This window comes from Vulpes lagopus, chromosome 7 (assembly GCF_018345385.1).
Source record: "Vulpes lagopus strain Blue_001 chromosome 7, ASM1834538v1, whole genome shotgun sequence".
Classification (NCBI taxonomy): Eukaryota; Metazoa; Chordata; class Mammalia; order Carnivora; family Canidae; genus Vulpes; species Vulpes lagopus.
Genome location: NC_054830.1, coordinates 67,834,538 through 67,848,437, shown reverse-complemented (window position 1 = coordinate 67,848,437; position 13,900 = coordinate 67,834,538). Strand labels below are relative to the sequence as shown.

The following is a 13,900-nucleotide window of genomic DNA, read 5'->3' as shown; positions in this document are numbered from 1 at the left end:
AAAGGGCAGAAGGCCGGGGAGGGGTTCGAGCAAAGCAGAGAGGGTGTGAACTTCCAGCCTAAGAAGCTTGGGTCCGGGAAGGAGGTGATGGAGAGCCACCAGGAGCTTTTCAAGGATAAGGGAAAGGATATGGGACCATTCTCCTCTCTGGCATAAAACTGTCTTAGTGATGACATGTAAAAAAAAATGAAATGGACTTGAGTTTCCACTGACACCTTGCAGTCAAGGAAGGTCCTGTTCTGTTCTAAGGAGAGGTGGAAATCCTTTGTTTATTTAAGGGCTGTTAACCTTTTTTCACAGTAACATACCAAACGATCTGGGGTGATTCCAGATATGCTCATCTAAGTAAGAGGAAGCTGTTTCCTTACAAATTGAGTCACAAATGAAAAATATTTGGGGAGTGCCATAGAAACAAATGCAGTGTCTTCCTGAAATATGGAAAAGGAATTTTGTAGCTTCTAGTTGTGTGAAAACAAACAGTGTTCTTCCCAAGGCTCTACCTAGGATATAGAAACAGGGAGGGATTGAGGGATTGAGAGGGACAGGGTAGAGAGAGAAGGGGAGGGTGATGGGGGGGGGAGAGAGAGAGAGAGAGAGAGAGGGAGAGAGAGGCTAAATTTTATAAGGATGGAGGAGGGGTCAGATGATCAGGCCTCAGGCGGAACTAAGGACCCTGGAAGCAGGAACTAACGGGCCACTCCAGAATTGCTGTGGGAGTGACTCACCCTTGATGAGTCTCCATTCTGGGGTCATTCCTCTCAAGATGCAGTCTGGGCAAGAGTTCAGGCAACCTTAGTTATATTTCTTTTCTGTGGCTAAGGAAGTGGGGCCCTCTCATCAGTGAGTGGTTTCACCAAATCCACAAGGAACTCCAGAGGAATTGTGGAGGAGCTGGATATTGTTCCCAAAGGGAAAGTGGTGGGGATCCAGGGCAGGCACAGTTCACAGCTGCTGGCCCCCTTAGCCTCTCACCACACTCACTTCTGAACTGGATGTGGATGTGTCTTTTGCTCCCACCATGTAACTGCAACTGCATTGTCATTAACTAGCGCCATATTGGTTTTTTTTTTTTTTTAAGATTTTATCTATTTATTCATGAGAGACACACAGAGAGAGGCAGAGACATAGGCAGAGGGAGAAGCAGGCTCCCTGCGGGGAGGCCGATGTGGGACTCATCCCAGGACCCCAGGATCACACCCTGAGCCAAAGGCAGACGCTCAACCGCTGAGCCACCCAGGCGCCACATCAGCACCATATTGTTAAGTCTTATGTGTCCAGGCGACTAGCTCAGCTGGAAGGGTGTTGCAAGTGTACACACACAGCACTGACTTGCCTCTTTCTCCTGTTAATTCAGCTGCCAAAGGCTCTGGGACTCAGACTGACACAAACATCACAGTCCTAGCACACCAAAGAGATGCTAAGACATGGGTGATTAGCATTGAGCAAAAAACGCAGGAACTTCCTGCTGAGACTTTGGATGGGACAGAGATTTGAGGTAGGGGGTTGGTCAAGCACAGCTTCAGCCAAGTCCCATTTACCAGAGTTGATTGGCAATCATGAATTCCAAACTTTGTGATTACTCATTTTTTCCTTTTGCTGCTGCTGAGTCATTAACGAGGCTCTGGGCTGTGATTGCCCCTGGCCCCACATCCTCAGCACACTTAGAAGAGCATTTCATTCAAATTCAACCATATGTGCTAAGTGTCGTGTAGTAAGTAGGATTACCTGTGGATGCAGGTGAAGAGACCCACAATAACAGTGACTTAAACAAGATGTTTACTTCTCCCTCCAGTAAAAATCCACAGGTAGGTGTCAGGAGCTGTCTGGCGGCCAGTGAATTCCTCAGAGACCCAGGGCTTCTTTCAGTTGATCCCTCTCCTATCCTCAGAATTCAAGATGGTAGTTAGAGCTCCACCTGCGCACATGTGTACTTCAGGCCAAATGATGAAGAACGAGGTAAAGAAGGTTCTAGAAGCTGTTCTACAGGGCTTTCGCTTACACCTCTTTGGCCAGACTGTGCCGTACACGGCTACAAACGAGGCTGAAGAATGTGGTCATTATACTGTGTGGCCACATGCCTAGCTGGACGTTAGGGATCACATTGCTGTGCGAGAAAGGAGGATGGAAACCGGTAAACAACTCACAGTCTCGATTACATGTTTCCTTGTGCTGGGTACAAAGATGTGGGCAGCTCTCCTCCCCCCTGAACACAAACATTCTTCTTGAGGTTCTTGTTTTGGCGGGTTGGCCAGACAGGAGCCCCACTTGACTGCTCAGCTAGTTCCAGAGAAGAGACCAGGTCTAAATTCAGCAGCTCGGCCATCTGCCAGCATCTCTTGTGATTCTGAGAGAACTTACTGAGACTCAGACACATGGCAACCGAGCACCCATGTTTGGCCTTTCACGGTGTGTGTGTGTGCGACCCTAGCTCCGGTTTCTCAATGGAGAGGAAAATTGTAGAGGTTCACTCCTCCACACTGGCTCAAGCTTGTTCAGAAATACACTTGTGATCATTACTGCTCTTCTTGCCTCAGTTGACTCAGTGCTCGGTTCCTCCGTGGGGAAGCCCAGAAGTCCCCCTTCCTCTTCCTACCTTACTGGTCTACTCCCCCCACAACCACCCTCCCCACTCTTGGGCCCCAATTCAAATCATCGCTGCCCTCGCCCCCCCACTGGGTGGCAAGTTCCATTTGCCTGGGCCCTTCCATTTCTCAGAATGGAGCCCCTACAAGTCATGGTGTTTGCTGAACTTGACGTCTATACTTCCAAATGAGAGAGCTCAGACAGCGAAAGCTACAGGGAAATGGATGTCGCCTAAATCTAACCAATCTGATCCAAAGGTCAGCACTGCTGGAAGAGGGAATGGGCTGCCTTTAGAGGTGGTGAGCTCTCCGTGCATGGAGGATTTCAGACCGAGGTAGGATGACTGTTGAGGAGAGTACAACTCAGGGGCTTCATGTTTCTGAGAAGCAACTAGATTAAATATCTTCCACTCCTGGCCCTGACCTTCTGTGGGCATGAAAAATACATTATGTTGCATTATGCATTCTTCAGGAAATGAGGGCATAAAAGGGAAGTGGTCATAGGGAGGTAGTCAGTCGAAAGAAGTGGCAAAGAAGGCCAGTTCTCCAGCCAGACCACCGGGGTCCAGATCCTGGCCCCACGTTATCTTTTTTGACCCTGGGCAAGTCAGTGACCTTTCTGTACCTCATTTCCTTCATCTGCAGAATGGAATTAAGGAATTCCTACTTCTTAGGCTATCGGGAAGCCTAAGTATCGTAATGCTTGCAAAACACTTGGAAAGAGTGTCTGGCACACCGTAAGCAGTCAAAACCCCTGATCCTTACCATTGTTGTTGAATATAAGCAAAATATACATAACAAAAACAATATTGGAATTACTGGTATTCAAAAAAAAAAAAAGGAATTACTGGTACTCTAATTATTACCACCCCAGTGATGGAGAAAGAAAAACAAAGCACACCTCGGTTTACAGGCAAAGCCCTCTCGAAGCAGTCCGACTCCTGGAGACCCAGTTCGTATCAGTCTGTAGTCTGTTAGATTCAACTGAGAGGCGCCTGCACCAAGGAGACATTTATTGGCTCCTTAAGTAAGAGGGTTCAAGGCTAAGCAGAGGGTCATGGGAAACAGCAGCTAGAGAACCAATGGCCCAGGCCCCCTCTCAGGCAGCCTCTTCAGTTTGTTTGAGCCTTGCTTTCTCCCACTGCAGAGGACGGAAGGTAGGTTCTCTGCAGAGCCCCTCAGGCCAGGTGTTTGTCTCTGGGCCAGACAAGGCACAGCAAAACGCAAGCAGGGAGTGAGCCACAGGGATGAGGGATAGCAATGCTGGGGACCTCTCTGGGGCCATCGTGCTGAGCCGTGTCCACTGAAGAGTAGAGCTTGCCGTACCCGAAAAGGCCACACAAGGCCACATGCCCCTGGGTGAGAGCAAGGACATGCGATATTCCGGGCCATGGCCTGTGCTGCCTCGGCCTGGCTCGTTTTCTCCTCTTTTCTACCTGGTGAATGCATCATTCAAGGCCCAGCTCACATATCACCTTCTCAGTGAGGTTTTTCTCACCACCTGTGAGAGGTCAGCTGTGACCTCAATGGGGGCTTAAAGTCATACAAATCTGGAGCTGACAGTCCAGATGCTTTGTGAGTTGTATCGTAAAGTATGTGTTTACCAGGCTGGTTTGGTCACTTGGCCAAGAGCTCTCAGGAGTGGACACTGTGCTGACTTTGCACTCTGGCCCCGATGGGTCAGCGCAGTGCCTGATAGAATGAAGGTGTGTGCGGAAAGGTGGATGGATGAATGCATAAATGGATTTTGAAATGATAGTGATCGATGCGCTTCGCAGAGCCATGGGTCTTTCATATTTTCCTGCGAGGGAGGTCCATTGGGGTTAGGTAGATTTTTCTAGACCATCTGGCCATGATGGCAGCTTTATTGCCAGGAAATTAAGCCAGCACAGCTGCAGGGTGTCACCTCTGCTTACCGCCTATTACAGTTTGCTTTTTGCTCGGAAGAAACCGAGCAAGCCGGTCAGGGGCTGTTATGTGCACCTGTCCCAGCCTGAAAGAGCCTCGATTAACCTTGCGTATAAATTACACTTCCTGCCCATTCTTTATTTTTAGCTCTGCAATGACTACTTGGCGCCTCCAGGGAAGACTGCATTAGATTTCAGTCATGAAACTACAAAACAGTGACATCTCCAGCCTGGCCGAGATGACTCTTACTAACCCCATAAAAGTCCCCATTTCGAGGGACGCTCCCCAGCCCCAGGACTTAGGTTTTCCACAGAACCATAGTGGCCTGGGGGCCGTTCAGCGCCCTCAAGACCTGGCCCCAGCCCACGTGTGCATTTGTAGAGAAATCTGCTGCTCGGATCTGACCTACCTCGACTTACATAAACTGTCACTTTCCTGCATTCATCCCCTTTGAGTGAAACTCATTTGTTGTTATTGCAAAAAGTTTAGTTTTGTTGCTCTCTCTCTCTCTCTCTCTCTCTTTCTCCCATGTCTCAGTTACACAGTATCATGACCCAAATCTTTAGTGCTTGAACTATATAGCTGAGAGCCCTGAAACCCATAGGGCCAGGGGCAGGCTGTGGAGATAGTTGGCCAGCCAATGGGCATCAGTCCACAGAGAGTTCTTAACCACTGGGGCTGCCTCACTGGGAGACGTGAACTACTTAGAGTCAGCCTCCCCCCCCCCCTTTATCAGTCAGCCATTCTTAACTTGGTTTTGTTTCTTATAGAATCTCCTGCAGTGCCTAGCTCTGAGTCCAGCCTCACAAGCCCCATAAATGTTGGTTGAGTTGAATGTAAATCGACGTTGGAGTGTGCCCATTTAACCCTTTAGGGACACAGGAGAAGCTGGCTCCTTTTCCATGCCAAGCCTGTGAAATGCTGCTTTCTCAGCACTAGGTTGGGGGCGGGGGGGATTATTTTAAAAGCCATTTATTTGTTTTATTCTGGTTAGACAAAGAATACATGAATTTTTATAGATTTTATTTATTTCACGAGAAACACAGAGAGAGGCAGACATAGGCAGAGACAGAAGCAGGCTCCCTGTGGGGAGCCTGATGTGGGACTCGATCTCAGGATCCCAGAATCATGCCCTGAGCCGAAGGCAGATGCTCAACCACTGAGCCACCCAGGTGCCTGGGAATTTCTAAAAAATCGGGAAAATATTGAAAATTATGAAGAACAAAATTAAAATTATCCAACATCCATTACACAGAGGCAACTACCACTGATGTCTTCCTATATTCTCAATCTTAGTCCTCATGAGGGAGGGCCCTGTATCCCTCCAGATTTTTCTGAGGATTGGGGAAGGGGGGCAGGGGTAGACTGTACTTTTTCTAATCCTATAGCTTCAGGCATTATTGGGATACACACATACACACATATTACAAATTTATATGTATTATCGGGATATGTTTTATTAGGGTATATGTGTATATTCCCATGTATTTATCATGTAATACATATGTATATAGTATATATCCATATGATATATAAATATCTGAGCTGAATGAATTGGCTATTGCCATAATAGAACTATGTGATTACTCTCAAATTCAGTGGTTTGAAACGATTGTCACTTATTATTGCTCAGCTTACACTTGCGCGACTCCGCTGGGTATTTGCTGATCTAGGCTGGGCTCCGCTAAGCAACTCTAATTTCACGTATAGGTCCCACTGGGCAAGGCTTATGACTTTGGGTTGGGCTCTAGTCTACTCCCCATGTGTTTTTTTCCGGGGCCAAGGCTGAAGGGATAGCCATTGAACAGAGAAGCTCTTCTCTTGGTGCTGGCAAGGCACGCAAGAACAGACCCAACTGGGCAAGCACATTCCAAGCCTCTCCTGTGTTGTGTCTGCTAACATCTCGTTGGCTAAAGCAGGTGACATGGCTGAGCCCATAGTCCAGGGGCAGGGAAGTACCCACCATGAGACCACAGCAAATCATGTGGCCAAGACCAACATCAATGGGTCGCATGAAGGTGAAGAGGGGAAGGAGGGAATGTGTTTGAGAGTAACAGACCCACATCCTCCATGTTTGCTGAGGAACTCTGTCCTCTGAGATTCAATCTCCTCAGAACCCACCTGGCAAGTACTCTCATCCAGTCTTCCCAGGAAGCCTCCTCCTGTGCTCCTCTAACCATTGAACTAGTTCAGTTTCTGGATCATTGGACTGCCCCATGTGTATTGTTCCCATTCCACATTCATATCCCTTTCCTTGATTTCCCCCAGAATTATTTACACAGAGGTAGGTAGGTTCCATTTGCTGTACATATGGAACAGCAAAGGTGTTTTATATCTTTTTGTTTACATATCTGTGTCACTTGGCCCCCTGTCCTGTAGCTTCTGTTTGTGTCTCAGCCTGCACACAGCCTCTCACATCCAGGCCTGCTGCAGAACTCAGCCTGGCCTCAGAAATCCTGAAGGTCTCATTTGTCTGAGCCACATCTTTTTGCAACTTGGTTTAGTTTCTTTGATTCTTTCACCATACGTATATTGAGCACTTGTGCCCTCCCACCCCATGATGAATTTATCATCTAGTAGGGGAAATGAATGATTTATATGTGCTGTGATATGGGGTTTAGGGTTGCAGACTTCAGCACTATTGATATTTGGGGCCAGATCATTCCTTGTGGTGGGGGCTGTCCTGGGCATTGTGGATGTTCAGCAGCATCGCTGACCACTACCCAATAGATGCCAGTAGCACCACCTCCACTCTCCTTGAGTTATGAGACCACCAGATTATCCGCAGACATTGCCAAATATCTCCTGGGGGACAAATCACTGCAGTTGAGAACCACTGCTCTAACCTATAGTAGACTTGATGAGACCACTGATAAACCAAAATAATGTGCTAATAAATGTTCAGAGGAGGGCAGTGTTATTTCCTGGTGGTGAATCTGGGAAAGCCTCATGGGGTGGCTGGTGTCTGAGCTGAGACTTCAAGAACGGTTAGGGTTTTGAGATGCATTTCTCAGAGGAGGGGAAAACATGGAGCACAAATGGGCAAATGAGGAGTAGCTTTTGTTGTCAAGAGTGGAGGCCATGTAGGTACTGGGAGGCTAGCTACCATAGGGCCATCTAAGTCATTTTAAGGACTTCCACCTTTACTGTGAGTAATAGAGTAAATATATCTATGTTCATTTGGAGGGAAGATGATTGTCCATAGTTTGTCTTCACAACCCAAAGTAATTGCTGCCAAGTCTCATCCATCCAGAGGCCATTTTTCTTATGTCCAGGAAGGAAACCTCTGAGGCGCACAGTGCATCTCTAAATAAACCCATGCCTGTAGCTTGGTGTCCCTTACCCCTCTGAGGATCTCAACTGGACTCTTTATCTTGGGTCTTAGTTGAATAGACTTGGTTAGCCAGCTCCCACCAGCAGGTTAGAGGATGGAAAGGGGGCACAATGGGACAGATATAGGTGGGCACAGACTCTGCAGCAAAGCTTCCAGTATGACAGAGGGGAAAGAAACCAAAAGCAAAATTGAATGAGCAAACAAATACATTCAGGCTAAATAGTTCTTTTTTAAAATTTTTCATTTATTTATTTGATACACAGAGAGAGCACCAGCAGAGGGAGCGACAGGCAGAGGGAGAGGGAGAAGCAGGCCCTCCTTTGAGCAGAGAGCCTGACGTGGGACTTGATCCCCAAACTCTGAGATCATGACCTCAGCCGAAGGCAGATGCTTAACCGACTGAGCCACCCAGTGCCCCTAGGCCAAATAATTCTTTAGGCAGGGGAATATCCACCCCTTCATAACCCTAAGGACATTGCTGCATGACAGTGCCACCTTAGAATGCCAGCATATGCAATGTTTATTTAGCAAGGCAGGAAATACTCGAGATACTATAGAACCCATATGATAAGAGTTACACACCATGGTCAGGAGTCCTAGACTTCTGGCTTGAGTCCTTGATTCAAGGCTTTGTAGCAATCAACTAGCCCCTTAACTTAGCCAAGCCTTTCTGGTCTCATCCAGAAAATGGGGATTCCCTACCAAAAGGTCATTGGGAATGTTAAATAAAATACATGATGTGAATTCTTAGCTCCGTTGTTGGCACAGATTTAGTGCTCAATAAAAATTAATAGTTCATACTATCATTTCATTGAAAGAATAAGCTACTGAGACTTCTCTCAGGTTATAAGTGTTCTGGAATATTCCCAGGGTCTCCTGGCAGTACCAAAATTTCCCTTTCAGGGAAGACATAGGATGGCTGTGAAAACTGAGAAAGTTCTAATTCTATCAGTCCCCCACCCCGCTTTCCTCCCTTCTTTTGGGCGGTAGAGGATGGGCCACTGAGGGAGATGACATCAGGCTCTCAAGGGTATTGGCCACTAGCCTGTGGCAACATATTTTCTCTGAGTAAGACTAGCTCTTCACCCCTTAGAAGAACTGCTATTCTGAAATAGTGAAGAGAATAGGAAGCTATTTTCCTTTGGAAAATCGAGTTCAAGGGGAGACACCAAAGCATGTTGCAAAGTGGCAGCACTGAACTGGTGGCAGTCGCTCTGGGTTATTTTCCTTTGATCACTGTCTGCTGAGTGGCAAAGCTGAAAACTCAGGATGCTCTGTGATGTGAAACCCTGGCCTGGCACCTCCCCATCATGTAAGACGGAGACTGCCAGGAAGTCACCCCACAGGAAGGAGCTGCTCATCGGCCCAGGGACAGCAGGACAATAAAGGACCCTGTTCTCTGTTTGTGTGTTTTCCAGGCTGGAGCAGGAAATACAAGCGCTAGAAAGTGAAGAGTCTCAGATATCTGCCAAAGAGCAAATCATCCTAGAGAAACTAAAGGAGACAGAAAAATCCTTTAAGGACCTTCAGAAGGTAAAGGAAACAAATGCGATTTCTCCAAACTATATCCACGGGGGAGTAGGCACTAGCGAATTGATGCCACTGGAGACAAGGCCAGTTAGCATTGATGAGAAGTCTGAGCCCCCCACTCTGTGAAATGGGGTACCGATGTGTTAGAAGCAGGGTCGTCTCTGACACCGAGAGTGGCCTGTAGGCAGGTGGGGGACCGCCTGGTCTGCGGGGAAGCACAGAGAGCCTTTAAATCAACGCCACCTCCCTTTTGTCCAAACCCTTTATATGCCTGAATCCTGAAAAGTCATCTCCCCTTGGACTTCAGAATTCTAAAGCCATTTCATATTAAGCAGATTAGATCTGCTCCTTGTGGCTTTAAGTCTTTCCTTTATAAAAAGGCCAGAGGCAAAACCCTATCAAATGGATATGAATTTCAAATACACAGAGTGTAAACATGATAAAAACAGATGGTGCCGCGTAGCACAGAGGACAGAACCCATCAAGCCAGTAGTCTCTGAATATCTCAGGAACTTCCGTCCATTTTATATTATGTTTATTAAAGATTTTGTTATTCATGAGAGACACACAGAAGGAGGCAGAGACACAGGCAGAGGGAGAAGCAGGCTTCCCAGAGGGAGCTTGACGTGGGACTCGATCCCAGGACCCCAGGATCGAGACCTGAGCCGAAGGCAGATGCCCAACCACTGAGCCACCCAGGTGCCCCCCTTCCTTCCATTGTATAACGGCCCAGGTACCCAGGCCAAAGAAACAATCTAGTAGAATTAATTTTAAGATGGAATTTTCTGATATCACTTCTCCCAACACAACCAGGGGTATTTGCCGGATAATCGACATAAATCCCTCCTGGGAGAAATTCAGTAGAGGTGGGAATGATAAAGCTTTCCCTTAAATTGCAGGATCCCAGACAGATTTCCCAGAAGAAAAGAGAGCAGTGGGTTTCCCCACCACAGTCAAATTCTGGCCCTGGGGGAGAGAGATGGGTTAGATGGAGGAGGGCTTGTCTCCTCACGTGTGTAGTGACGCTCTGCCCTGCTTTTGTTTCCACAGAGCTTCTCCAATGCGGATGGAGGTAAGTGTAAGTGCTCTCTGCCCCCATTCTGTAGAGGAATCTTAATCCGGGTCAGTTTAGCGGGTCTCACGAATACAGGCTCACCAGGAGATGTGATGTGTTGGTGCGTAAGGTCATCAGGGGGAAGGAACCAGAGTCTGTGCAAGGCACTGAGGAGGTGCACGTCCCAAGGCTTGTCTGCCTCTCTCCTAGGATGGTTTCTCGACTTACTGCTTCTAGTCTTATATGGTTGGCCTGGCTCCTCCCCTTCCCATCTAGTCCTCAAGGTTCATTGCTTGGACCTTTCTTGAAAGCTGCTCAGCAAAGAGTGCTAACGATCGATCAGGACCAGGTCCCCGGCAAGAATGAGCCCATGTGCGGCTAGGACTCCAGGTCAGAACACACATCAAAAGGCCACATCTGGTGTGGAGGAAACGTCCCTAAAGCCCGTGTTAGAACTCTGAACCAGAAAACTGCCATTTCCCCAGCCCTCCTGGGGAACGAAGCTGGGCAGACGTGCCCTCCCTGTGTGGCGGAGTTGGTCTTGAGCACATGAAGGGTGGGAGCAGGGCCCTGGCTTCCTGACCCCATCCTGGGAGGAGTGGGTCTTGCTTCTGCTCTCTCTTCCCTTCCTTGGCCCTGCCCTCCGCTCTCCTTACCTGTGGGCGTGGGGAGGAACTTGGGGTTGTGTGCTTCTCATCGCTCACCTGGCTCCCCTAACTTAAGCTACAAATTCATGAAAACCACTCCAGTCCCACTTTCACCACGGCCCTCAATGAGACGTGCTCTCAAAGGCCAGGACTTGTCAGTAGGATCAGACGCTCACCTGGTTCCTATAAGGTCACCCTCTAAACTATGACGACGACCAGGAGCCAGCATAAAAGTGGGCATCAGCCTAAATGTCATTTGCAAATATAAGGGAAAAGATTTCAAAATGCAGAGATGGGTAATGTATTTTCACGGCTTAGCAAAGATATTTGCACTAAGGATAATTCTGACTCTAGCCAAAAAAAAAAAAACAAAACAAAACACAAAAAAGTACTGTATTATTTTATTTGACGAGGGGGCATGGTTTCCAGTAAATAATAGGCAAGGAATCTGGATTTTTGGCCCCTGGGCGATCTTTGGGGAGGTAGTAAAGTAAACTTCACGTTCCCAGCACATGTGAGCAGGGACAGATCAGGGCCAAGCCAGCAGGGACTCCACGGGGAGGACCTTTGACATTCTAGAGCCTTCTCTAGGGTCTGGCCAAATTAGGGCTCTTGTTCTGTGCTTTGGGGTTAGAGCATGGACTGAGGAGGTGGCCCTGCCGCTTTGGGGGAGTAAGGGGTGGCAGCATGGGAAGCATAGTGGGCTTCCCTAGTGCTAGGAAAGCCCGAGGTGGTGTACGTAATCAGCAATAACACAGTGTCAGGCTGGAATAGGGCAATGGGACCCTGACCCACAGACACCTACGTCCTGGAAGGGTACACATTCACTTTTCATGCTTTTACTTCTTTTTTTCCTCCCATTTCTCAAATCAGGATCTTTCCTAGAGTTTTCTCTACAATTAGGGAAGGGCGTGGAGACCCACAGAGCCTATGATTTGTTAACAAGCAACACTGAAGCCACATAATAAACCCTTGCCACTGTGTCTTTCGTTTTCAACCTGCACGTCTTTCATTTCTTCCTCTATCACTTATTGTGACGAAAAAGAGCCTACAGGGAAAATTGCCCTGATGACTCTGTCCTCGGTCACTTTTTGACAGAGGTGACCTCAAGCTCACGGATGCAAACATCTTAGGGATTCTAAGAAATGGCCAGGGAATGATTTCTATGGTCTTACCTGTCACCCTGGATTATGATTCCTGCCATCTCTGGTTATAACTAATTCTGGGCATCATATCTCCTGGCAAAGATCCTTCCAAGAACGCTGTCAATGTTTAGTTCACACTGTGGTCTGAGAGTAAAAACTGAAGCAGGCCCAGCTGGGGGACTCTGGAATGTCCAGTTAGTTTCTTTCTTTCTTTCTTTCTTTCTTTCTTTCTTTCTTTCTTTCTTTCTTTCTTTCTTTCTTTTTCTTTCTTTCTTTCTTTCTCTTTCTTTTTTTTTTTTTTTTTAAGATTTTATTTATTTATTCATGAGAGACACAGAGAGAGGCGGAAACACAGGCAGAGGGAGAAGCAGGCTCCATGCAGGAAGCCCAATGCGGGACTCGATCCCGGAACTCTAGGATCATGCCCAGAGCCGAAGGCAGATGCTCAACCACTGAGCCACCCAAGATGTCCCTGATTAGCTTCACATTCTTTGGTTTCAAAGGCTCCTTGATTTTAAAGTTGCCGAGACCCTCCCAGAAACAACCACCTGTTGTTCCTAAGAACTAACCCCAAATTATTATCGGATAATAATGCCTTAAGAAGAATACCCTACTTCTGAAATGCTGATTCCGGAATCTAAGGCCAGCTAGGATTATCTGACTGTACAAGATGCTTCAGATAACCAACAAAAAGGTCCCTAGTTTAATGAGGTGCAAGGAGGATGGCTGCCGGTGACCCCACCTCGGGTCCCTCTGCATGTCACCCAATGCGTGTCTGAGTTAATAAAGGTCCAGCACTGCTAAATCACCAATGGCCTTGGATAGCAGGGTAGTCTTGGCCATCACGAGCCATGTATTCCAATCTTGAGTAGAATTCCCTGGCCATGTGCATTCCGACCCCGTCACTTCCTCCTCACCCCACATACACGCTTGTTAATATGACAGTCTTCAGCAGTTGGGTGGGTTGTTTTTACTGCCGTAAATAGGCATACGATCTAGCGTAACGATAACTTTCATGTAGTCTGTATCTTGTGCTAACTCTTCTGTACCCACCGAGATGCTGGGTGAAACCGTCGGCCAGAACTGACAAAGGAAAATGTTGTCCTGGGCATAATTCCGCCCTTGCTGTTCGATCTTGATCTTCTTAGCTTTCCATCCCGTCCTGGTCCGGGGTGGCCGGAAGCCATCCCCACATCAACACCTTCACACCCGTTGCTGGGAAATCTCAACGTGCTCTCAGTTGTTCTCATAAGTCATGTTTCCAGGAGAGTGTTCATTGGTTTTGTTTCTCTGGCCCTGGCCTTCATGTTCATCAGAGCTGCGGTAAACATTTCAGCAGGGCTGGGACTAACAAGGAGCGCTCACCTTACAATTCTACCCTGGTAAAGACCATTCTCGACCTTCTCTGACCATAGTCTGCCCTAACTTTGGCAGGAAGAGGGCAGTTTACTGACTGAGGCCACGTGAGGAGATTTTTCCCAGTGTTGGTCTGTTGGCCACCTCCCGGATGCCTAGCTTTGGGTTTACTACTTCGCGCCCTACTGAGGGGGCTGGCTGCCCGGTTCTCCTTCTCAAGCCCCACTCCTCGCTGCTCCCCCATCTCAGCAGGAGAGTGTGGCCCCAGCTGTTCTAGAGCTGTGGTCCTCACGTCTATAGCCAGTGAACACCTGGGGAAAGGTGTTCCTCCACCTCCACTCACA

General features: G+C 47.8%; 1 protein-coding gene across 5 annotated transcripts in view; it reads left to right on the top strand.

The window, feature by feature from the left end:
• The window catches only part of PALM2AKAP2 (PALM2 and AKAP2 fusion), a 331,425-nt gene that overhangs the window by 112,603 nt on the left and 204,922 nt on the right, over positions 1-13,900 (top strand). For all 5 annotated transcript variants that reach the window (XM_041761309.1, XM_041761307.1, XM_041761308.1 and 2 more), the window contains exons 4-5: positions 9,243-9,357; positions 10,405-10,426. In XM_041761309.1, coding sequence (XP_041617243.1) covers positions 9,243-9,357; positions 10,405-10,426 — 137 coding nt within the window. The remainder of the gene's footprint in view (positions 1-9,242; positions 9,358-10,404; positions 10,427-13,900) is intronic.